At 37.9% G+C, this 25122-nt stretch overlaps 1 protein-coding gene across 1 annotated transcript in view; it reads left to right on the top strand.

Moving 5' to 3' along the window:
* The window catches only part of trpc6b (transient receptor potential cation channel, subfamily C, member 6b), a 31416-nt gene extending 6294 nt beyond the window's left edge, over nt 1-25122 (top strand). Inside the window, exons 2-12 of the mRNA XM_084124045.1 lie at nt 8840-9596; nt 16468-16650; nt 16845-17009; nt 17140-17356; nt 17868-18095; nt 19555-19819; nt 20914-21109; nt 22704-22907; nt 23135-23194; nt 23378-23453; nt 24424-25122. Coding sequence (XP_083980171.1) covers nt 8840-9596; nt 16468-16650; nt 16845-17009; nt 17140-17356; nt 17868-18095; nt 19555-19819; nt 20914-21109; nt 22704-22907; nt 23135-23194; nt 23378-23453; nt 24424-24560 — 2488 coding nt within the window. The 3' untranslated portion in view covers nt 24561-25122. The remainder of the gene's footprint in view (nt 1-8839; nt 9597-16467; nt 16651-16844; nt 17010-17139; nt 17357-17867; nt 18096-19554; nt 19820-20913; nt 21110-22703; nt 22908-23134; nt 23195-23377; nt 23454-24423) is intronic.

Genomic DNA, 25122 nt, shown 5'->3' with positions numbered 1-25122 from the left:
GAGAATCTTTTGTTTTTTTCACAAAGAGTTTATTTATGTTCTGCCAGGGTTACAAGGGGTGTGGGTTGACTGTGAGCGACGCAATGCCTTGCCCCTCTCTCCCCCCTCTTCTTTTGCCAACAGGAAGGAGTCTGCGGTTTAACCCTCTGGGGACCAAGGTGTTTTTGGGGCCCTTGAGATGTTCTGACATGCCCTGACATTTGTGCTTTTTTCAGTTATTTATAAACATGTTAATGGCAAAGGTGTAAATTCACTCTATATAGCACAAACAGGGCTACCATAATATGTGAGCATCATGTATGTATATGTTTGTATTTTTAAGAGAATAATGTTTATGCGTGGTTATTGAAAAAAATAAAAATGAAAGTTGCTGAAATAAGACCACAAGACACATACTAAATATGTGTCCACAAGACTTTTGACTAATGGATGTTGTCGCTTCGAGTTCTGGCTTCAAAATTATGTGAAAATAGTCTTGCTTTATCGTTCACATAAAACAATACATTGATTTAAATTGTGTAAAACAGGTTTTGCTTGGAAAGCCAATATGCGAGGGGGGCGTGAACGAGGAGTGGTTTACACCTGAGAATACAATGTCCCACCCATTATGCATAATGAGCCATTCATTCAGGTGTCAATTCATTCAATTGACAAAAATAGTATATATATATATATATATATATATATATATATATATATATATATATATATATATATATATATGAAGAGTTCAGATGCAAAAGCCTCTAAGTGCCATCTGAAATTTTCTTATAGAATGATCATTTTTATCAAGCTCGTATATTTAAGTTCAGTAATTTCACTTAAATGACAATTAATAGGTAATCTTCATTGCCATTTAAATGAAATTATTGAATTTAAATATACGAGCTTTAAATTAAATTTAAAAATGATCATTACAGAAGAATATTTCAGATGGCATTTAGAGGCTTTTGCATCTGAACTCTTCATATATATATATATATATTTGATGTGGCAGTATATTCTACAGTAAAAACTGTACCCAAATCTAGTCAACAAAATGTTGTCTTTCATATTTCGCCTGACTATAACGTTGTTTTTATGAAATATTAGGGCATATAAATGTTAATTTGCAGTGTAATATGTTGCTTATACAGACATTTTATTTCAACATATTTCAGTCGATTTTTACTCATCTCAGTATAGCCAAGCATTTTAGTTGATTAAAGCGGTTTATTCTTTCACACACAGACACGCGATTCATATTTAGGTCAAACAGGCAAACATACCCACGGGCATCAAGCTTGAGATTGCATCTTTTAAATGAAGTAATTTTTATAAAAAACAAAATATTCTCAGCTTGTGAAATCTGTATTAAAAGAGAGCGATTCCAGTCGAGCTCATTAGAGCTCATTCAAATGTAATGTGACCACGGCCCGGAGAGCGCGCGGCATTCAAACGCTAATTCTGAGAACCTGAAGGGTACATATCTTTACAAATATGTACCCTTCATTCATCTCACAGAAACGCGATTCATCTTTTTGCGGTTTACATAGGCCTACACTAACGTTATTCCATAACGTTATTCCACATTAACACTTGAGAAAAGATAACTTAGCCTACCTCACTCCTCAGCGGGATCTATTGCTCACTGTTTGTTATGTAGGCTATATTATGCATCACTCGCGGCGCGCTGTGTTTACAGCTGATGGGCATTTCACAGGACTGAAATGGTTCTCAGAATTTGCGTTTGAATACCGCGCGCTCTCCGGGGCGTGGTCACATTACATTTGAATGAGCTCTAATGAGCTCGACTGGAATCGCTCTCTTTTAATACAGATTTCACAAGCTGAGAATATTTGTTTTTTATAAAAATTACTTCATTTAAAAGATGCGATCTCAAGCTTGATGCCCGTGGGTATGTTTGCCTGTTTGACTGAATTTTCGCGGAGTTACATATCATTTTCGAACGCGTTTCAAATTGGAGTTCACTGACAGAGAGAGTGCAGAACTCGCATCATGTTAATTTTTCTTTATTTGGCAAAAAGCAAAACACTTTATTTTTATTGTGAGTACACAGAAAAAAAATAGAAATTGAACAGGATCGATTGATGTATAACACGAAAATGAAAGATCAAAATTAACAGAGCATTATGAACATAATTTACATTGCTAAAAAAAAAACCGAGCAAAACGTGCGGGCGCGTTTTTGGTCCCCAGAGGGTTAAGGACGCAGCGCTTTCTCATGTATCTCCAGCCACTTCCAAACACAGGAACCGTGGAGCCAGGAACAGGTCTTGATGGTTGCACCTTACTGGCCCACCCGCACCTGGTTTCCAGAACTCATGCTCCTCTCAACAGCCCCTCCCTGGTGTATTCTCCTGAGGAGTGAACCTGTTTTATCAGGGACAAGACACCATTTGGCACCCACGTCCAGACATCTGGTACCTCCACTTGTGCTCTCTGAACGGGATTTGGCCTACCTCCAGCAGTAGTTGACACCATCACTTCAGCTAGAGGCCCCTCTATGAGGAGCGCTTAAGCTTTGAAGTTGAAACTCTTTATTGATTGATGTTCTTCTCGTAGGGAAGACCCCCGTAGATGCTCTGTCAATGTCGTGCTTTGCTCCACCCTGAAAGTGTATATTGCCGCTGCTTCCGCACATTATGATGCAATAGACGGTAAGTCTCTGGGGAAACATGACTTAATCATTAGGTCCCTGAGAGGCGCCAGGAGGTTGAATCCTCCCTGGCCATGCCTCATCCCCTCTTGGGACCTCTCCTTGGTCCCTACAGAGAGCACCCTTTGACCCCTTGCAGTCAGTAGAGACTAAGTTCCTGTTTCTCAAGACAGCGCTCCTGACTGCGCTCACATCCATTAAGAGCACCTCTCACACGGCACCTCTCTGGCAGACATACACAGAGCTGCGGGCTGAGCGACACCCAATACATTTGGGAGATTCTACAATCTAAGAGTGGAGCCGCTATCTTCCTGTGTGTTGTGTACAAACAGATAATATGTGGGAGGAATGGCTCCGTGTCTAGCTTGATGCGCCATTCCCCTCTGAGAATGGGATACGGGTGCTTGTTCTTCTCCTCAGGTGAGTTCCCCGGCTGGAATGTCAGTGATTGACATTCTCCGTACACAGCCCTGTACCTTCTTCCACCCCAACAGGTGCAGGAGGCTTGCTCGGGGCATTGGAAGGGGCAGCAGTTGTGGCGTCTTCCATAGGGATCCTAATTTGTCAGTTGTTCTGATGTAATGTCGAACGTGACTGACTGATACGTGAGGGAACGTGGCGTCCCTCAACGAGGGAACGGAGACATTACGCACCCGTTTCGGCTTCTCAGCAGAAAACTTAATGTGAGTATTTGCACTCTGCCTTATATACCCAGAAGTGGGGGAGCAGATTGCAATGCAAATCTCACTCTCCAATTTGCATTGGCTGGTTCTGTTACCACTCCAAGGTGATTGGGCTCTCAGGCAAGATCCCGATTCGTCAGTCGTTCTGATGTAACGTCTTCGTTCCTTCCTTCGGGTAATGGGGGTTACATTAGTAAACTGGACGTTCACAAGACTATGTGTCAGGGTTCTGTCTTTTCGGTCTGTTTATTCTTGGATTGCTGATAGAGCTCTGACGCTCCTTCTGTCTTGTCGCTCATTCTTAGTGTGCTCTGTCTTGTTGTGTTTGCTCGGGCCATACACTCTTCTGTCCGCGTGTGTGTTGTGTTCGATGTAGCATGCATTTCATGATTATTTCAACTGCGTGCTTTCATGTTGTCTTGTTCTGTGTGGACACGCAGTCGGAGAGAGCTTTCATTGGCTGCGCGTTCATGTCATGTTTTGAGCACATGGCTTGTGATTGTGTTCACTGGCCATGTGCTCTTGTTTTTTTTAATGTTTGGTTTAAGCACATAGCACATAGAAACAAACATGACAAGTGTAGCAAATTAGCTCTAAAGAAATATTAATAATCAATCATAACTTGTTATAATTGATTATGAATATTTGGATCAGCTAATAGAATTAACTTAATGTAGTAAAATTAATATTACAATCAACCCACCTGTTAGTCCCATGAACACTCAGCATTAATTGTTTATTAATTCTAAGTAATATTCATTTCCGGGGGAGGGAAATGTCTTTCTTACTGTACAGTACTACTAAGAGCCTGTAGTCAGAATCTAAATCGTAAAGTAAACTTTGTTGCAAGCAGAGAATCAGAACCAAATACGTATTGTGCACAAGTTTTATTAACTAAATCACGAACATAACTAATCTAAACACACATGCATAGGTAAAATAGTGAGTGACAGAATGAAACCAGAAGCAGGAAATGGAACTATGGAAAAGATTCATTGAACCTGAAAAGAACCATCAGCTTATCATTTTCAGAGAACCTCATTACATGTATACTTGCATGGCCTTTGCAGTGAAACGTATCGTAAGTTCCTGAAGAAGGATTTTTGATGGTCCCATGAGTCTCAATCGATTTCTTCGGGCTTTGACTGAAGAAAAGTTGGTGAACTTGAGTGGTTTGTTTGACTCTTCCGGTTGAAGGTTTTCTCTCTCTCCATGAGCACATGGCTGAGCACATGCAGATTGTGGCCTGCCATCCCTGGGCCGGAGAGGTCACGCAGGCAACCAAGGAGTGAGGAAGTCGGAAGAGTTAATGTTTGCCCATTCAGTGATGGTAAAGTTGCAGTTTTCTTCTGAGTTGGATTGAAGAAAATACAGTCTGACTCTGTTTGGAGAGTGAAGGCATAGCAGGCTGTGGTCACAGCCTGCCGGAGCCCATGGGTCCCGGTGGGGGTCCCCACAGACATCAACCCGAAGAAGCAGCAGTAGAGGCCAGAAGCAGAGAGGGAAGGGCTTGTGTAGAGACCATTTAACCCTCTGGGGTCGGCAAACGCGCCGGTGTATTTTGCTGGATTTTCTTCACATAGTAGCACAATAAACTTAAATTACTCCGTCATTTATGGTCATACAGAAAAAAGAAATATGAAAAAAGAATCTGTGAGATGTCTACTTTTGTATGTGTCCACTTACAATCAAAACAAAACATTGTGCTTTTGTAAAATAAAGAAAATAAACAGGGTGTGCTTTCTGCATCTCCATCTCAGTGAACTTTTTTTTCTTGAGCACATCTATAAACTGAAACAAAACTCAGCGAATACTTGTCACACATTTATGAGCCATATATCTTTATAAACATTTAAGTGTGTACTTTTAAATGATCGGATTCAAAATGAAAACAAATATTCTCTAAGTAATTTGTATAAAACCAACAAGATGTCCAGTTTCTCAAAACCTTGCTCATTAGTTTTAATGTGACCACGCCAACACGCGCAAAAGAGATTGACATGCAAATCTCCACGTTAAGGAACGCGAACACGCTCATTACCTCAAAAACAAAGCACCAAACTTCATCAGTCCTCTGCTTTTCGTCAAGTTTGGAAAACACGCTGTGATCTTACATTGGATTTACCTCAGAAGAAGAAGAACGCGATTTGAAGACAAGAAAGATGTAAGGTAAGAAATGTATTCTGAATTATATTAGTTAATGTTATTGTTGCATAAACTTCACATTGCAGTTGAACTGTTGCTAGATATATGCTGAATATTATAATGTTTAGACCCATGTTCACTGTTAAATACTGTGTTTGTGGATATCTGCTCAAACGTAGATATGTATATGGTAACAATAATGTTTCATAGTTTGGAGCGTCTTGATCGCTTCAGTAAATAATGCGCTGTGCGTTTGAAAAGCAAAACGCACCAAACATTAGGCTTCATGTTTTTACTCCAATCTCATTTCATAACGTCATAACAAATGGAAACATTTGAAGTGACATATGATAATCAATATATTTTTCTCTAGTGTAGTTTTACTGAAGTGTTCCTTTTTAACGATTGATAGGCTGCCTGCTATAGGTTATTGTTATTATTATTTTATGCAGCCCTGCAGCCTATGCCTACAAGGCATAAAAACCTGCTGTTCATTATGTGTGTGTGTGTGTGTGTATTTTGTGATTTTTAAAAAGCAATTTTAACCATAAAAATCTAAAATGTATTCCCAAAATCGTGCAGCCCTATAGTTTCTCTTGATATCAGCATGTTCACAGGTGTTTATTTTTATTTTTTATACAGGGACCAAATGCCACTGATGAGTCCTGCTGACTTCAACATTCACATGAGTCTCTGTACATGAACATGGTAAAGTGAAAAATCAAACACCTTGGAAATGTCAGGTATGTATGTTTCAGGAATGGCACAAAGGTGTGTGACTGTTCAAGTCTGTGTCTTTAGATCAGTGTGTTAAAGGGACAATGTGTAGTTCTTTAGGTATCTTATTATCTAAAATCAATATTTTTATTCATAAATATGTCCTCAATGGTGTACAAATACCTATACCGATGATCTGACTTATCCTCGTAAATGAAGAATTTATTATCTTTATATACATGGGACAGGTAGGTTCACGGAGGCTTCCATGTAGCTCCGCCATCTTGAAAAACTATAATAGCAGAGAGGGACAAAAAGTACTAGGCCAGCGCGTTTCCATTCAGAGCCAGCGTCACAGAGCAGTGAGAGGCGCTTGTCACTGCCCCGGCAAGTTTAAAAGGCTGCACTGCACGGTTATTTATAATGGAGGACCATACATATGCTGAGTCACATGATAAGGAGTCCTCGTCGTCGAAAAAGACCAAAATAGACCGTAAAAGGAAACGTGACCGGAGATTACAAAAAACAAGGGTTAATGTCGGGATAGCTTTTTCCAGGTGGAAAGAGCTAATGCAGGAGAAAGCTTTCAAAAGAGACGCTGAAGTTGCCTGCTTTCTTCTCGACAGGTAAGTCAATTTTACGGTCTTGAAATAACAAACCTGTTCACCCAAAGGCAAACTCGAAGAAGTGCTATTAGAAGTCATCCTGTCATAGCTTTTTGGTACATAACGGCTACCGTAGATGCAACACGCATTTGAAAACGAGCCGTTGGAGAGCATATAATGCGTTTGAATCTTTTACAGTCTATGGTTTGAATGCAAAATACAATTTCACCACTGGATGGGAGAAATTCCTACACAATGTCCAATTAAATAATGTGCTTTTTTGTCATTTGTTGTGTATCTTTGGATTATGTTGTGTAAATAAATCCAAACAATCAAAAAGCCATTCTTTTTTAAATCTCCTCATTCTTTGTGCAAAGTTGCTCAGAATGATAGGGCCTGATAGCACCTAATAGGGCCATTATTGGAGGGTCTTTTTCTTTCTCAGGTGTGAAAGCCATCATGTGTTCATGCCTCCTCGCATAAAGCTTTCTTACACAAAACATGTCTTACAAATTTAAAATCGATATATTGTTTTATCTGAATGAGTTGTCAGGATGATTTTCACATAGTTTTGAAGCAAATATTCTAGGCTACGAGATACAATTTACGTAACAAGTCGTGTGAAGAAATAATTGTTTTTTTCACAAACCATGCATAAATGTCATTATCTCAAAACTACAAACTTTTACATACATGCTGCTGATATATTATTGTAGCAGAGTTTGTGCTAAATACAGTGTAATCAGATTTTAGCCATGAAAATGTCACAAGTAACAGAAATAAGAACAAATGTCAGCACATGTCAGAACACCTCCAGGGCCCAGAAAACACAGACCCCAGAGGGTTAAAGCCTGAGAAAGGTCCCAGCTTTCAGGGTTGGCTCAACCAATAAGAAAGGGTGAATTTCCAAGCGGGAGATTACTCTGATTTATGACTCTATCTCAAGTGTGGTTAGACATAATCCATTCGTGTCCATTCATACTCAGATAGATATAACAAACACACACTGCATTCTAAGAGAAGGTGATGTACCCTAAAGTGTGAGTCATTAAATGAGGATTAATTAGATAGGAGACACGATACTGGTGGGGTTACATTGACCGTTGGTTGTATCATAAAATACATACTGTAGTATCAAAGACATAATAGTACACTTTACAATAAATCATTCACACAGTGTCCTGGGGTGCATGTTTATTTGAAGATCAGTTCATCCATAAATTGATGCAGAAAATGCGTCATTTTCTGCATCATTTCATGCGGCTGTTGGTCTTTTCTATGGCCTCTGATTTTTCCATATGACCACGTTTTTAACAGCAATAAAACCAACTTATCTGATTGTAGTCATGGTAACCAAGACCCTTCTTGCCCTTGTTGGGGGGATGGGACCATAGATCCCAGAGTGAGTTTTAAAGATTATTTGATTAGTATAACAAATAATTGTGTCTGATTTGTCTCAGTCGTTACACAAGCCATGTCTCTCCTGTCTATCGTCTAATCTCACCCTTCTTTTTATCTGATTATTGGTTAATTTGCCACACCCGTCCTCCCTTGTTACCAGCTTTGTTTGTTCTCCCTATTTATTCTCCTTGTGTTTGCAGTCCTGTGCCAGATCGTTGTTGTATGTGCATCATGTTTACCTGCTCCCTGTTGTCTTGCTGTGCCACCCTGCCCCTTGCCCCTTGCCCCTGTCTTCCCCCTTGGGGTAGTTTTTGTTTGCTTTGTATTATTTTTGATTAATAGAAGCCCATATCTGTATTCTTGAATCCTCGCCTCATCCCTTTACCCCAAACCCTGACACTCTGATCCAGTAATTTATAAAATCTAAAATGTGGGCTAAATGCAAGGGGAGCTACATCTTTTGGTTTAAAAGTGACTTCTGTTAGCTTCATTCTTTGCTACACTGTCTGACAGTAGATAATGGACCTTTTTTTCCTCAGCAAAATTTCACTATTTACACTGGTTACTTACCACTACTGTGTTTTAAACAAGTATGTTGTTACAATTTTCTTTTCTCTCTGTTGGAATAGGTGGAGCAATGATGACATTCAAAGGCACACATTGGCTAAGAGCCGGCGCATGGCTATGCGAAGACCGGCCTACATGTTTAACGCCCGTTACAATAGTCTGACCTTAATTGAAGAGCGTTTCCTAGAGGCAGCTGAGTATGGAAATATCCCTGTCATCCGTAGGATGCTGGAAGAACTTCCGGAAATTAATGTCAACTGTGTGGACTACATGGACCAGAATGCATTGCAGCTTGCAGTTGCCAACGAACACCTGGAAGTGACCGAACTCTTGCTGAAAAAAGAGAACCTGGCCAGGATAGGTGACGCTTTGCTTTTAGCCATAAGTAAAGGATATATTCGTATTGTGGAGGCCATTTTGGGCCACCAGGCCTTTGCAGACACAACCAAACTCACTAGCAGCCCCCTCCAGACAGAGACACACGACGACTTCTTTGCCTACGACGAGGATGGGACTCGGTTTTCCCATGATATTACACCCATTACACTAGCCTCTCATTGCCACGAATATGAGATTGTGCACATTCTGCTAAGGAAGGGTGCCCGCATTGCACGCCCACATGACTACTTTTGCAAATGCAACAGCTGCCTTTATCACCAGAGGCATGACTCTTTTAGCCATTCACGTTCCAGAATCAATGCCTACAAAGGGCTGGCTAGCCCTGCCTACCTATCCCTGTCCAGTGAGGACCCAGTACTGACGGCTCTAGAGCTTAGCAATGAACTGGCTGTACTAGCCAACATAGAAAAGGAGTTTAAGGTAGGCATAATAGGATGTAGGAAGAGAAAATATAGATTGGATTGTATTATTAACCCCTCACTAGACATCCCCCATTTTGGCAAGTGGGGCATAAATGACATACCCAAAATAAAAAGGTTGCTGCTCATAAGTCATTCTGGATAGATGCATGTGCCGAACAGGACGAGGCCGAGGACTGTGAGAGATACGATACCGGCTCATTATCAATCATGCCACCGGCCTCGCGCCATTCTCCCACGGCCCTCGGCCTCGTCCTGCTCGCCACAATACATAATCAACATATGTTTAAAAAAATTACACTTGTGAGATTACAGTTCAAGACTCATAATTACTCAGACTGCTATTAATATGGAAATATATAGGCTCAAATATAAAAACATAAAATTTAAATATTAAGAATATGATTTTTAAATGTATAAAAATAGTGTATAAATGTGGGAGATAGATAACAACTTATACCTATAATTAAAGTGTGGTCTTGCTTCATTTCAAATCTAAGGAATTTTATCTCTAAAACTATGCATTTTATTAATCATTTCATAAGATTATATTGTGTGCTTTTAGAGAAGGCTAATAAATGCTAATACAATTATTTATGACCACTATAACTCCCCTGCACTCTAATGTTTGGTGCAGAGAACTGCCCATTGTTAGAACTCCTCCCGGTATCAACATCACTTTCATCCTAGATTTGTTAATCCATCTACTGAAGTCTTTCTAAAAGAAAAAGAAAAGAAAAGGCATAATCTTGGAACCTTATGTGTGGGTTAGAGCTACAATTAGCATCAAGCTACATAACAATTTAAAAGATTAATATTACACTCTTACTAAATTCACTTTAAACCACCAATGAGTTTTTGTAATAACTTCCGATTGCCATTTAATATTGAAATATTTTATATTTACCATAATATAATTATCGTTACACCTGCTTACTGTGTATACTGTAAACATTCCTTATTCAAATGAATATACCCCAAATCGCATGAAAATCCTGATATGGAGTACTCAAGTCACATGACTTGACTCAAGTCTGACTCGAGTGGCAAATTTAAGGACTTGAGAGTTGCTTGACCAAATTAAGAAAATGACTTGACTTAACTTTGACTTGAGATCCAATGACTCGAGACTTGACTTGAACTGTATGACTCAAGAATGACTTTATATAATTTTTTATATATAATCATCGCAACATCAATTGTTGAACAAAATTAAAGCAACTGCACGATTGCGTAACGCACAAGCACAGAAAAAAACATACAGCGCGGTGAGCACGCTAAATACAAAAACATCTCCCAACATCGTTTCTTTTTGGAGATAAACACTTTGACATTGACCATATTCATAAAAGGAGATTTGCTGTACACATAATAACTGGAAAGGGATATCGGACAAGACCATCACAACTTCGAATTTCATTCACCACTTCAAAAAGTAAGCTATGGCTTGTTTAACCTGTTTGTTATAGTTAATTTGACTAACGTTAAATCTAGAGAGAATAGTGGTCAAAACAGCATGCCTCTTTACGGCTGTCAATAGATTCAAATGATAATTAATCATGGCATATGTTTTGTATATAACGTGCATAAATTCACAGACATTTGCCACAAGTTTCTTTCAAATCATAGTGCTTTAATGCCAAATATGTTGCTCTTTCCAATGACGAAAAAAATGACATAAAAAACTGTTAATGATGTTTTGTCGTGATTTATGTTTCTCTTGAAGCAGGGTCAGACGTTATCAGCAAAATGCCAGCAGAATTAATTCAATTAATTTTCTAATACCAAAAATTCAAGATATGGTGGAAAAAATGGCCCTAGTATGAGTTATTTTTATATTTATAACATATGATATTTAACAATATTTACAGAATATTGGCCTGATTGCAAATTCAGTGACCCAGTTGCTTAGTTCCAGAATGAATCTGCCGTTTTGAATTTTAACAAATCAGTTGAATGAATGCTTCTATGACTCGTTCATTAAGACGGTGATTAGCCGCCACTTACTGGCGGTTTTAATTTCATAATTAAAAATATAATTTATTATTTTTTAGCGTCTCATTTTTTCTATATTAAAATTATTATATTTAAATCATGAATCGCATAACATTATTTATGTGGTTGTAATTGCAGTGTAAATGCATGGTTAGAAAATAAATGGTTAGAACATGGTTAGAAAAAAAAGCCCCTACAAATCAATTTAAGGGGTCAAATATTGGCCCTTAATGGGAAATTTAATTAATTTCTGCCGGGGAAAAACATATGACATTTCCTATAAAACCAATATAATTAATGCATTGTACTTGTGAATTTACCTTAAAATGTTTTATCTTCAACATTTTTCGTATAATTGTTATTATAATAATAATAATAATAAAAATTTTTGATAATCATAAATACATGCTATAATAATTTATATGATTATTATTAATATTACGATATAAATGTATAAGAAAGGTAATCATTTCTGAAGGGAAAATGAATAAGGTTGAGGCCAATATAAACTCTACTTTTTTCTGTTTGGTATTGTAACTTGACTTGAAGTGAACCACTGATTTGATTTGACTTGCTTGAGACTTGATGGTAGGGACCTGAGACCTGTGAATTGTGACTTGTGACTTGAACATGTGTGACTTGCTCCCACCTCTGTGAAAATCACAAACAAACCATATAATATCGTAATCGTGTGTTTATTCTCTTCATTTTTGACGTGTAGGCCTACTGTATTGTAGCTGTACGCCGAATGAGAGCGACGAGATCATAACTGATGCAAACCAGGAACAGGAGAGACAGAGCGTGGTCTGAACGCTCTTTCAGCTCTTCAGATCGCATAATTCAGTGAGAAATTAATAGAAATGGTATTCTGAATTACTAAATATTTAGCAAACATGTGAGAATAAATCAATATTTCTCCAAATATGCACACCTTTGGACTAAAAGCCCTAACGGACGCTGTTAAGTGAAGTTATGTGAACACAAATAAACCGCAGCAGATGTGACTGAATTCATATGCGTGTGATATTCTACTCAAAATATCAAACATTACAGATTGATTATTTTGCACTCCTGACATAAATTAGGAAATGAATGTCACTGCAACCTAGTTTTATCATAAAAAGTGGTCAAATATCGAAGCTGAAGTCTTTAATTTCCTAATGATACTGTAACAGTCATGTTCTTTTAGTTTTGTTTTCAGGGACTTTTAGTTTGTATTCTTTACTTCCTGTTTCCCCATGTCTGAGTTTCCCACCATCATCAATTACCATGGACACCCATCTCACCAGCTGTCATTCATCATGTCAATGAACGTAAAGGGGTTAAAGGGCTCCTATTATGCTCATTTACAGGTTCATAATTTTGTTCAGTGGGTCTAATAGAATAGGTTAACATGATTTAATGTTAAAAAAACTCAGTCTTATAATTTATATTGTTGCAGCACCTGTTTTACCCTCTGTCTGAACGGTCTGTTTTAGTTTCAGTTTCTTGAAAAGATGCCTTCTGAAAAACCCAGTCTTCTCTGATTGGTCAGCCAGCCCCCATCTGTGGTGATTAGTTTACCGCTTAGAGCGTGCGTTGGAAATGTAACTTCCCTCACCATAACCATTGAGTCCCAAGTCTTCCTGAGGTCCTTTAAATACTACTGTAATTACATTATCAGTTTGAGCCAAGTCCGATAATGACAGTTCCAAAGCACCTTCGCAAGCACAACTTAAGCAGGACATTTGAAAGTGGATTTTTTTTTGTTTTTTAATTTGATCCATCTCTTACATTTCAGTTGTAACTCATTTATCTTCATCATGGTAAAACTGTATGTCGATTAACACACTGCATTGGAATGCATTGTTCAGGAAGCAGTCGCGAGAAAAATGGTGAGAACACAACTAAAGGTTGTGGTTGTACGGCTGAGGAATAGTGTTAAAAATGATTTTTAAAACATTGATTCTTCAATTCCTCTGCCTTTGGAAGTCCAGGTAATTGTTGTTTCCTCGACATGACATAAACTCTTCCTAGCCTTATCTTATGCAAATGTATTACATGTCATGGTAATAATGGCAGGACTACAGACAAGTCATTTCAGTTTAGCATTTTCTTTTGGAGTGATTTACACGTGGACTTTGTGGTTTGTAACTTTGCAGTTTACATGCACAAACAGCTATAAGTATATCAATCACTAAATGAAAGGTAAAATAAAAAAAAGCATATGTCCCCTTTAAATTATGGAACATGGAAGAATAGGATATTTCCCATCCCAACATTTCAATAGGTTATGTCATTGTCGACACAGTAAAGAAGAATGGGTGTGTCCAAACATTTAATTGGGTATTGTCAATAGATAAGTATATTGATATATTATCAATATCAGACAGGAAGTACATTAGTAAAAAGACAAGCAACAAATGGGTTTTAGAAATATGATTATTTTAACTTTTTATGCAGCATGCATATGGATGTGGGTGTGCAGTCTTGCCTGGTAGTTAGTGAGTTTGCAGCCTTTGCCATAGAGTGGGTGGATTTGCTCTTCTTGCTTATATTATTATTGATGGGTGTAAGGTTTTGTATGCAGATTCAGTCTTAAACAGATGGGAAGCCTGCTCTCTAGAAAGAAATGAAAAGCATATTATCTGCTATGACATGGCTACTTCCAGCAGGATAATGCACCATGTCACAAAGCTCAAATCATCTCAAAATTGTTTCTTGAACAATGAGTTCACTATACTCAAATGGCTATACTCCACATTCGCCAGATCTCAATCCAATAGAGCACCTTTGGGATTTGGTGGGATGGGAGATTCACATCATGGATGCGCAACCGACAAATCTGCAGCAACTGCGTGATGCTATCATATCAAAATGGAGCAAAATCTCTGAGGAATGTTTCCAGCACCTTGTTGAATCTGTGCCACAAAGAATTAAGGCAGTTCTGAAGGCAAAAGAGGTTCCAACCCCTTTTGGGTATAATAAAATGGACGGTGATGTTATATTGTGGCCACAAATTGAATAATTCATTCCCTTGTTTTATTAATTTCTTCCCTCGTTTTAGCAAATTGTGGCCACGTATACTAATTCATTCCCTCTTTTCAGTTAAATCATGGCCACGAAGTAATAATTCATTCCCTCTTTTACTAAGTTGTGGCCACGTAATAATTGTTCCCTTATTTTAGTTAAATCAAAACAAAAATTAGTATAATGTAGCCATTATTTGCTAAAACGAGGGAACAAATTCAAGTCATGGGAATGAATTCTTAATTCATGGCCATTATATATATATAGTGGGGAGAACAAGTATTTGATACACTGCCGATTTTGCAGGTTTTCCTACTTACAAAGCATGTAGAGGTCTGTAATTTTTATCATAGGTACACTTCAACTGTGAGAGACGGAATCTAAAACAAAAATCCAGAAAATCACATTGTATGATTTTTAAATAATTAATTTGCATTTTATTGCATGACATAAGTATTTGATCACCTACCAACCAGTAAGAATTCCGGCTCTCACAGACCTTAGTTTTTCTTTAAGAAGCCCTCCCGTTCTCCACTCATTACCTGTATCAACTGCACCTGTTTGAACTCGTTACCTGTATAAAAGACAACTGTGCACACACTCAATCAAACAGACTCCAATCTTTCCACAATGGCCAAGACCAGAGAGCTGTGTAAGGACATCAGGGATAAAATTGTAGACCTGCACAAGGCTGGGATGGGCTACAGGACAATAGGCAAGCTGCTTGGTGAGAAGGCAACAACTGTTGGCGCAATTATTAGAAAAATGGAAGAAGTTCAAGATGACGGTCAATCTCCCTCGGTCTGGGGCACCATGCAAGATCTCACCTCGTGGGGCATCAATGATCATGAGGAAGGTGAGGGATCAGCCCAGAACTACACGGCAGGACCTGGTCAATGACCTGAAGAGAGCTGGGACCACAGTCTCAAAGAAAACCATTAGTAACACACTACGCTGCCATGGATTAAAATCCTGCAGCGCACGCAAGGTCCCCCTGCCCAAACCAGCGCATGTCCAGGCCCGTCTGAAGTTTGCCAATGAACATCTGGATGATCCAGAGGAGGAATGGGAGAAGGTCATGTGGTCTGATGAGACAAAAATAGAGCTTTTTGGTCTAAACTCCACTCGCCGTGTTTGGAGGAAGACGAAGGATGAGTACAACCCCAAGAACACCATCCCAACCGTGAAGCATGGAGGTGGAAACATCATTCTTTGGGGATGCTTTTCTGCAAAGGGGACATGACGACTGCACCGTATTGAGGGGAGGATGGATGGGGCCATGTATCGTGAGATCTTGGCCAACAACCTCCTTCCCTCAGTAAGAGCAATGAAGATGGGTCGTGGCTGGGTCTTCTAGCATGACAACGACTCGAAACACACAGCCAGGGCAACTAAGGAGTGGCTCCGTAAGATGCATCTCAAGGTCCTGGAGTGGCCTAGCCAGTCTCCAGACCTGAACCCAATAGAAAATCTTTGTAGGGAGCTGAAAGTCCGTATTGCCCAGCGACAACCCCGAAACCTGAAGGATCTGGAGAAGGTCTGTATGGAGGAGTCGGCCAAAATCCCTGCTGCAGTGTGTGCAAACCTGGTCAAGAACTACAGGAAACGTTTGACCTCTGTAATTGCAAACAAAGGTTTCTGTACCAAATATTAAGTTCTGCTTTTCTCATGTATCAAATACTTATGTCATGCATGTCTTTTTTTTTTTTTTTTTTTGTCCACGTCAATTTTGGGGCTCTGTAGAAATTTACTTCAAAAAATAATATTCACATTTTATTTTAAGGTATGTTTAGGGTCAAAATGGTGTAATTTTTATCATACTTGTGTGTGTATATTTTCAACAGATCTATGCTAATTTCCATTCACAGAATGATTATAAGAAGCTGTCTATGCAATGTAAGGATTTTGTAGTTGGACTTCTGGATCTGTGTCGGAATACAGAGGAGGTGGAAGCCATTTTAATTGGAGACACAGAGACAGGCCACTTTGACAAGTGCGGCAGACCTAATCTAGTTCGATTAAAACTGGCCATCAAATATGAGCTGAAAAAGGTGGGTTTCTCTCATAACAAACATTAATAATGCACACAATGTTTTCAGTAAATGGTATAGTTATTAGGCAGATTGATTCATCTAAGTACCCTTCAGTGTTGAAATACATAGGCTTCATCACTGTGGATGATAGTACAGTAATATTAACATATCTGTTTACTGTATCTCTGACTGCTCTTATGCCTCCCACACAGTTTGTAGCCCATCCAAACTGCCAACAGCAGCTTTTGTCCATATGGTATGAGAATCTGTCTGGGCTCAGGCAGCAGACCACAGCTGTCAAGTTACTTGTGGTTTTGGGGGTGGTGGTTGGACTTCCCATCCTGGCCTTACTGTACTGGATAGCACCCTCAAGCAAGGTCAGACTGCAGTAACCTCCACCTTTAGTCAATGTGATTTCAGCCAAGGCATTGCATGTCTGTTCTGCTACATAGCAATCATTCAACAACACAATTTTTTATTTGTTTTGTGCAATGTTTTTAATTCTAGTTGGGGAAGATCATACGTGGTCCTTTCCTAAAATTTGTGGCACATGCAGCTTCTTTCACAATCTTTCTTGGCCTTCTCATCATGAACGCTGCTGACCGTTTTGAGGGGACAACTCTCTTACCAAATATGACCATCCACGACCACCCCTCCCAATTGTTCCGGATGAAGATCACACCTTTTACTTGGATGGAAATGCTGATCATTTCCTGGGTCGTAGGTCAGACATCTCACTGTGTTACACAACAAATCAAACATTTATTCTAAATCACATCATTTCATAATCTCACTCACATGACGAACTTTTGCAGAATGTTCAAACTGCTCATTTTCTGTATGAAAGTTCCAAAAAGCATCATAAAAGCACTATAAAAGTAGTCTATATGACCAGTGTAAATGGGTTTGGAATGACTTGCGGGTGAGGAAATGAATACACATTAGTCATCAAGCTTAAGGAAAGTTCCCACAGTGATGTACTAAACTTAATCCCAAATGACTGCTGCAAGCACACAACGAATCAGAAGGGACACGACTCTTCAAACCATCTAACAGCTGTCACATCTGCCTTATCAAAATATATTAGATATATATTTGTAAAAAAATATCTGTAAAAGAGATGTAGTTCATTTAGAAAAAAAAATGTTTGCTTAAAAATATCAGACACGAAATGACTGGGTGCAGGAACATTTTTATAATAAAACTAATTACCTCTTTCTTTCTTCCCATTAAAGGAATGATTTGGGCTGAATGTAAAGAGATATGGTATCAGGGTCCTCGGGAATATCTGCTGGAGCCTTGGAATTTGCTGGACTTTGGAATGTTGGCCATTTTTGTGACTTCCTTCATTGCTAGATTTATGGCATTTTGGCATGCAAATGTTGCACAGAGTTACGTCGACAAGCGCTACACAGATCTAGCAAACATTACCCTGCCCCTTGAGATAGAATACTATCGTCTTGGTGAGTACTGTTGTCAAGCTTTACTGAAGAAATAATGCTTCGTCCATTTAAAGGGGCCCCTTTTCAGAGTCTTGATTTTGTTTTTGGTGTCTACTAGAATATGTTTCATACTTGAATGTAAAAAAACAAACATTTTGCACATATTATACATTGTTGGCACATAATAGCACCCCTTTAAAAATCACTTTGCTTTGTTTTGACATTATCATAAGAATGTGGTCTATGGAGGGTCAAAACTACCAAATAAATAATGATTATGATTTCAACAACATTACTTCAACAATGCAAATATATTTTTGCAAAAGATATTTTTTTTGTTTTATGCAATGTTACATAATATTGGATAATAGCATCTATCAAGTAAATAAATGTAATATGCTTATTTATGCATTTATTTATTTACATTTTTGTATATCCCACTGATATATTCTCTACCAATATGATAATGAGGTGGTGGTAAGATTACTTCTATTAGCTGAATGATTACGGAATGTGCATTCAGCTAAACTCTCTGTACACAAAGCATATGGAATGTTCTTTATTATTTGCTTAAAAAATAACTTTTAAATACACAATACTACACATATCACAGTAAAGAGAGATGTAGCATTGTCAGTGTTAATTCCTCTTATACAGTACGGGGCACTATTAAGCATCTTCTGAAATAGTACAGAACAAACATTGCTCATGGACATGTAAGCCAATGCAATCATCAAAAATTAACCAGCATATAAATCAAAGCTGCCTCATGTTAACGAATGAAATGTTAACCTATGAAGACTGTGAAGCTTTGGGGGTGTTGATGGACTCTATCTACACCATGTATGTTTTGAATCCCTTCTGGATGAAGTCTTTACAAAAATGTGATTTTTCTCAGCTTTTTGTTAAAAATGTTGCTTTTTTTAATGAAACTTACCCACATTTAAGTGTTGATAAAAATTGCAGGTAGCAATTTTTTTTTTAAGCAGAACCTCTGTTCTTTCTTCTAATGTATTTTATGTTCACATATTTATTTAACAAAATATTTTTGGGCCATGACATTTTTGTGAAAATGATTAAAAAAAACTGCCGCTGACTGGCAACTTAAAAAAAAAAAAAAAAAAAAAACACTGGCGGGGAAAGTGTTAAAGGGATAATTCACCCAAAAATGAAAATTCTATCATCATTTACTCATCCTCAAGTTGTTCCAAACCTGTATGAATTTATTTCTTCTGCTGAACACATAAGAATATATTTATAGATATAATAGTGAATTATGACAGAATACATTTTTTTGGGGGAACTATCCTTTTAATGAAGTGCAAAACTAACGCAGACAAGTGGGAACATAAATGTAGCAGCTCACATTTTTTCCACCAATGACTTTCCATGTTGAATACCTTCAGCTTGACCATTTGAAAAACCTGTAGAAAAGACCAGATTCTCAGCCTTTACAAGTTTCCTTTTTTATATATTTCAGCTCGTGTCCACTGGGTTCCTTCAGACCCTCAGCTGATCTCTGAGGGCCTTTATGCCATCGCAGTGGTTCTGAGCTTCTCTCGGATTGCGTACATCCTGCCGGCAAACGAGAGCTTTGGGCCTTTGCAGATCTCTCTGGGCAGGACTGTGAAAGACATATTTAAATTCATGGTGATCTTCATAATGGTGTTTGTGGCCTTCATGATTGGAATGTTTAACCTCTACTCATACTATCGTGGGGCAAAGCAAAACGGTGCCTTCACAACGTAAGCCATGAACATAACTGGTTGATTCACATTAATTCCTTTGATGATTGTTTATGTCTTCCTTTGTAATCGTATCACATCCATGTCTTTATTCATTATATAATTACAAAATGCCCAGAGCCTTTGGCAGCAATGCACATGGACATACTGGAAGTAGGCGTTTGGCAAATTCAATTATCATGACTACCACACCATGACCATGTCCATGAGGACATGAGAGTGAATAAGAGTCCTGGACTCTTCATGCTCTTGATATTTAAAAAGCCTCAGGTCGATATGAAATAGATAAGTAATTCATTGAAATACAAAATGAATTCATTAAAAAAATGTGAAATCAAAATTGGACTGTTGTGCCATTTAGTAAATACAGTAGCTTTTTAGAGCATATGTGACCCTGGACCACAAAACTAGTCACATGGGTACATTTTTTGAAAATGAGATGTATGTATCATCTGGAAGCTGAATGAATAAGCTTTCCATTGATGTATGGTTTGTTAGGATATGACACTATTTGGCCGAGATACAACTATTTGAAAATCTGGAATCTGAGGGTGCAAAAAAATCGAAACATTGAGAAAATCGCCTTAAAGTTGTCCATTTATGTTCGTGATTGTGCTGCGTTCACTCACAAAAATAAATGTTTTATATATTTACAGTAGGAAATTTACAAAATATCTTCATGGAACATGATCTTTACTTAATATCCTAATGATTTTTGGCATACAAGAAAAATCAATAATTCTGACCCTTTCAGTGTATTGTTGGCTATTCCCACAAATATACCCGTGCGACTTGTGACTGGTTTTGTGATCCAGGGTCACATATATGTGAGTTGCACCAACCCAATCTCATGAGAAAATGTAACTATTTTATGAGTTTGATAATTTTTTGAAAACTTATGATTTTTAAAAAAAAAGAAGTATATGTACTCAAACATTCATATGTGTATGTGTATGCAATAATTATCCTTATCATAGCAAATCTTTTATTGATTTTTTTTAATTGACATTGATGAATGAAATACTATTTTATAACATACCCCCAGACCTAAAGAAAGTCATTTGTTTCTTCTTTTTCTTCTTCTTCTTCTCCAGTGTGGAGGAGAGCTTTAAAACTTTATTCTGGGCTATTTTTGGACTTTCTGAGGTCAAGTCTGTCGTCATCAACAACGGGCACAAATTCATCGAGAATATTGGCTATGTACTTTATGGAGTCTACAACGTTACCATGGTTATAGTCTTACTCAACATGCTCATCGCCATGATCAACAACTCATTTCAGGAAATTGAGGTAATCAAATCATATTATGAAATGAGATTTGTGAAATGACCAGTCGTTAGGATAGGATAGTACAGGCCAAGGGTAAATGTCCAGACCCCATCATTTCCCATTCATATTGCTTTTCAAATGAGATACAGATCCTTTATATTACTGTTACATTTGTTGAAATGCAATGGGAAGTCCTCTCTGGTCACAGTATAACTTCTCTCATCATCAGTCATCATTTGTTTCATAAATTACAGCCTGTTTGTGTACACTGTGTAGAAACAAGTTGTCTAAACTGGCGGTTCACAATGTATTACAGTAGCATCAAACAGTGAAATATAAATTGGTCATGTACAACAAATATAGATGCTGCTGCAAAGTAAGAATGCCATTATATTAATACGATTTATTGCGCCAGGGAGGTCTGATGAGGCAACAGGAAACAGAGGAAGTTATTTTTGATGCATTTTATTGCCAATCTGGGGATCTCATTATTTGAACATTACTAATATGGCAACACACTTAACTGTTCAAATCATACTGTTTTTGCATGCTATGGTTTTGTCAGTGCATTTACAGAAGCTATAAAAATTCCAGTTCCATGTCATTCAGTTCTTACGTATGCAGGGGAAACTGGGGCTAGTGGTCACATGGGGAAGTTCTATATCTTAGTAAAGGTTTTGAGTCTTCCTACATTCATTATTGCGATTGCGATTGCATTTAACAGACGCTCTTTTCCAAAGCGACTTAGTTTTTTAGTAGTGTCATATTTGAGGATTTGTTAGCACGTCCACCAAAGGACATGCATAGCCATTTTCAACTTAATGGATGATAAGTTGTGGAGTTAGTTGTTTTAAGTTGTAGCGCCCCCTATTGGTGGAATTTTATGAAACTTGGTGCGAGTCCTCAGAATGTCCTGTTGTCTTTATGTATCAAGTTTCGTTAAAGGCCTAGTTCACAAAAATCCCAAAATGAAAATTCTTTCATTAATTACTTGCCCTCATGTCGTTCCAAACCCGTAAGACTTTTGTTCATCTTCAGAACACGAATGAAGATATTTTTTGATTGAATCTGAGAGATTTCTGTCCCTCCATAATCAGCTATGCAACTGACACTTTGACGCTTCAAAAAGTTAGTAAAACTCATCCACATTTTCTGAAGAGACACGATCGCTTTATATGAACTGATTGAATTTAGGCTTTTATTCACATAGAAACATTCATCAACTCTCACATCAGTTATGATAAACTGATGATAAATGAGTTAGGATCAATGGTGACGTGCGAGAACCAATGAGGTTCATTCTTGTGTGTTACACTTTAATGTGTTTGTTCTCGTGTGTCAAGCAATTTTGATTGAGCTTCTGTTTATGTTAATAAAAGCCTAAATTCAATCTGTTCATCATATAAAGTGATCATGTCACCCATACACTTTTAGGGCATAAAAATAAGGAAAATCAGTACAAACACAATAGGGTTCCAGCACCTTTGGTGCTTGGACACTTAATTATGTCCACATAATTTTAGGGGCCCCTCTATATGTATCTTTATACATATACTGTATGTATCAAATTGTATGCCATTTCCAATGAAACCATATTATAATATTTTTGGGACAGGACGATGCAGATGTGGAGTGGAAGTTTGCCAGGGCTAAGCTGTGGTTCTCTTACTTTGAGGAAGGAGGGACACTGCCTGTGCCGTTTAACCTCATCCCCAGCCCAAAATCAGTCATAAGCCTGGCTATGAAACTCAAACAGTTCCTGCTAATACCCCTCCACAGACACAAAGAAGACCTGAAGGAGGACACAGAGCTCAATGAGGTGAGATGAAGGGGAGTCTCTTTAAATAACTCATAATGCATCGGATGTGTGAGAGAATTTTTTGACATGTCTGTGGGGTTCTCAATGAAAATGTGATCCTTTTATTGGTATTTGGTGCCATCTAATGGCCAGACAACATGAGGAGCTTTTCATTTATTGAAAGAACAAAATAGTTTTAGTAAAATATTCACAAGGAATTTTTTTTTTTTATTTTTTTTTTATCCCAGTCGGGTAAACAAAAAGAGTCCAGTGAGAAGAATTCACCTCATACATCAAGTCGCTACCAGGTAATTCACGCAACACTGACCAGTCAGCTGATATTATTTCGTGCTGAAGGGGTTTATTTTGTGATACCTGTACACTATCCTGATTATTACACAGCTACTTACTAAAATAAGCAATATGAGAGACAAGAATCTAGCACAACTATGTAGATTTCATGCTATTTTTGCTATTTTTTGCATCCACAGAGGATCATGAAACGGCTAATCAAACGATATGTGATCAAAGCACAGACTGACAAAGAGGGAGATGAAGTTAATGAAGGTACACTATGAATTTCTGTTTTATAGACAATGTACTGGACATCTCTGTGTTTCAGCTCACATTCACAAAAAGTCATTGAAATTGTTGTGAAATGAATCAAACACTGTGAATGAGAACGTTAATTACTGAATATACCTAATTATTTAGGGTTAGAATTTTTTTTATTTTGATGTCTTCATTAAATTGTTCCTTTTATGCTGTATTAAAGGTTCCTAATTTTGTAACTGGGTTTTCCAGAGTATGTGAAGTTTGCCGGGCCATTGTTGCAGTAAACTTGCACAACATTTCTGAATGAATAATTTATTAGATGCATGCTGGTCGACATCGTCTTTACATATTCACGCCCCTAAACATGACGCGGAACAAACCGAACTGTGATTGGTTGCTTTACATGTCAGTCAGACGGCCTCTGACTTGATTTCAGAGAGCAGAAAACTCCACATGTCAGTAACACAAAGCAAACTCTTCCAGGCGTCAGCTACAACTACAGTGTTTGAGGGCGGGTCAAAGTAGATGTTGTTCACGGGCAGCCAATGAACACCATAGGCTTTCATTATGGAAATTTGTTACAAACCTACATTGGCTCGTGCAGGAAGTAATAGGGGCACCTTAAGGTTCGCTCTTAAAACTGACCCTGTCTATTTTTTTTAATAAAATTACGCTATTATTTACTCACATTCATATTGTTCCAAACCAGAATTTGTGCTGTTAAACAGATGGTCACAGCACTTGTTGAGAGCTCTTGTCCCTGAAAGGAAATAAACCTATGGGGAAATGCATGAAAATGTTTGCAATTAGCAACAAAGAAAAGAAAGTTTTATTATCTAAAATGTGGTTTCAGCTGGAACTACCTTTCTAAGTGGATGGACCTCTGGTTATGTGTTGGTCATGTAATGATCCAGTTACAGTATGTTAGCATGTCATTGATCATAAACTGTCTTTATCACTCTCTTGACTTCGTGTTTTACAGGGGAACTAAAGGAGATAAAGCAGGACATCTCAAGTTTACGCTATGAGCTGCTGGAGGAGAAGTCCCGTCAGACAGAGGAGCTAGCAGACCTGGTCAGGAGACTGGGAGAGAGGCTGGCCAGTCATCAGAACCTGTAGTTTTTCTCAACAAGAGCACTCTTTTCATTTTTCTCAATGATGATTGTCAATAGATAGTCGATAGATTTTTTTTTGAAAGTCTGAAAATGCTAATAGTGCTGCTGTTTGCCATTGTGTTGCCATGTTGTGTCATATTCTAAACATGCATTGTTACAAATATATAACATAGTAACAGAAAGACTAAAAAAAAAAAAAGCTTCAAAGTTTTCAGTGAAGCTGAGCAGTGAAGGAGCAAAACTTATGTCACAGAGCAGAACATAGTCCGAGACATAATGTTTCTAGTTTTTGACCATTGTAAAAGTGTAGTTACTTTGTTTTGCATGGTGGTATTGATGTTAAGGAATGTAGAAATGTGTCAAATTTTAACATGTTAAGATTTTATGTTTGAGAATCAGGGTACACGATTTGTTGCAACCCCCTCAAGCATGCTTTGTTAACCCTAATTATTAATTATACATTTTGTGAAGTCTGACAGTTAAAAGGTGTCTGTGTTACTATAGAGTCAATGGTATATTTATAAAAAATAAAATGGGAATGTAAAAATAAATGTTTTTTAAACACA

Source organism: Abramis brama, assembly GCF_963993115.1.
Source record: "Abramis brama genome assembly, chromosome: 9".
Lineage (NCBI taxonomy): Eukaryota > Metazoa > Chordata > Actinopteri > Cypriniformes > Leuciscidae > Abramis > Abramis brama.
This window is presented reverse-complemented; position numbering and strand designations above follow the sequence as displayed.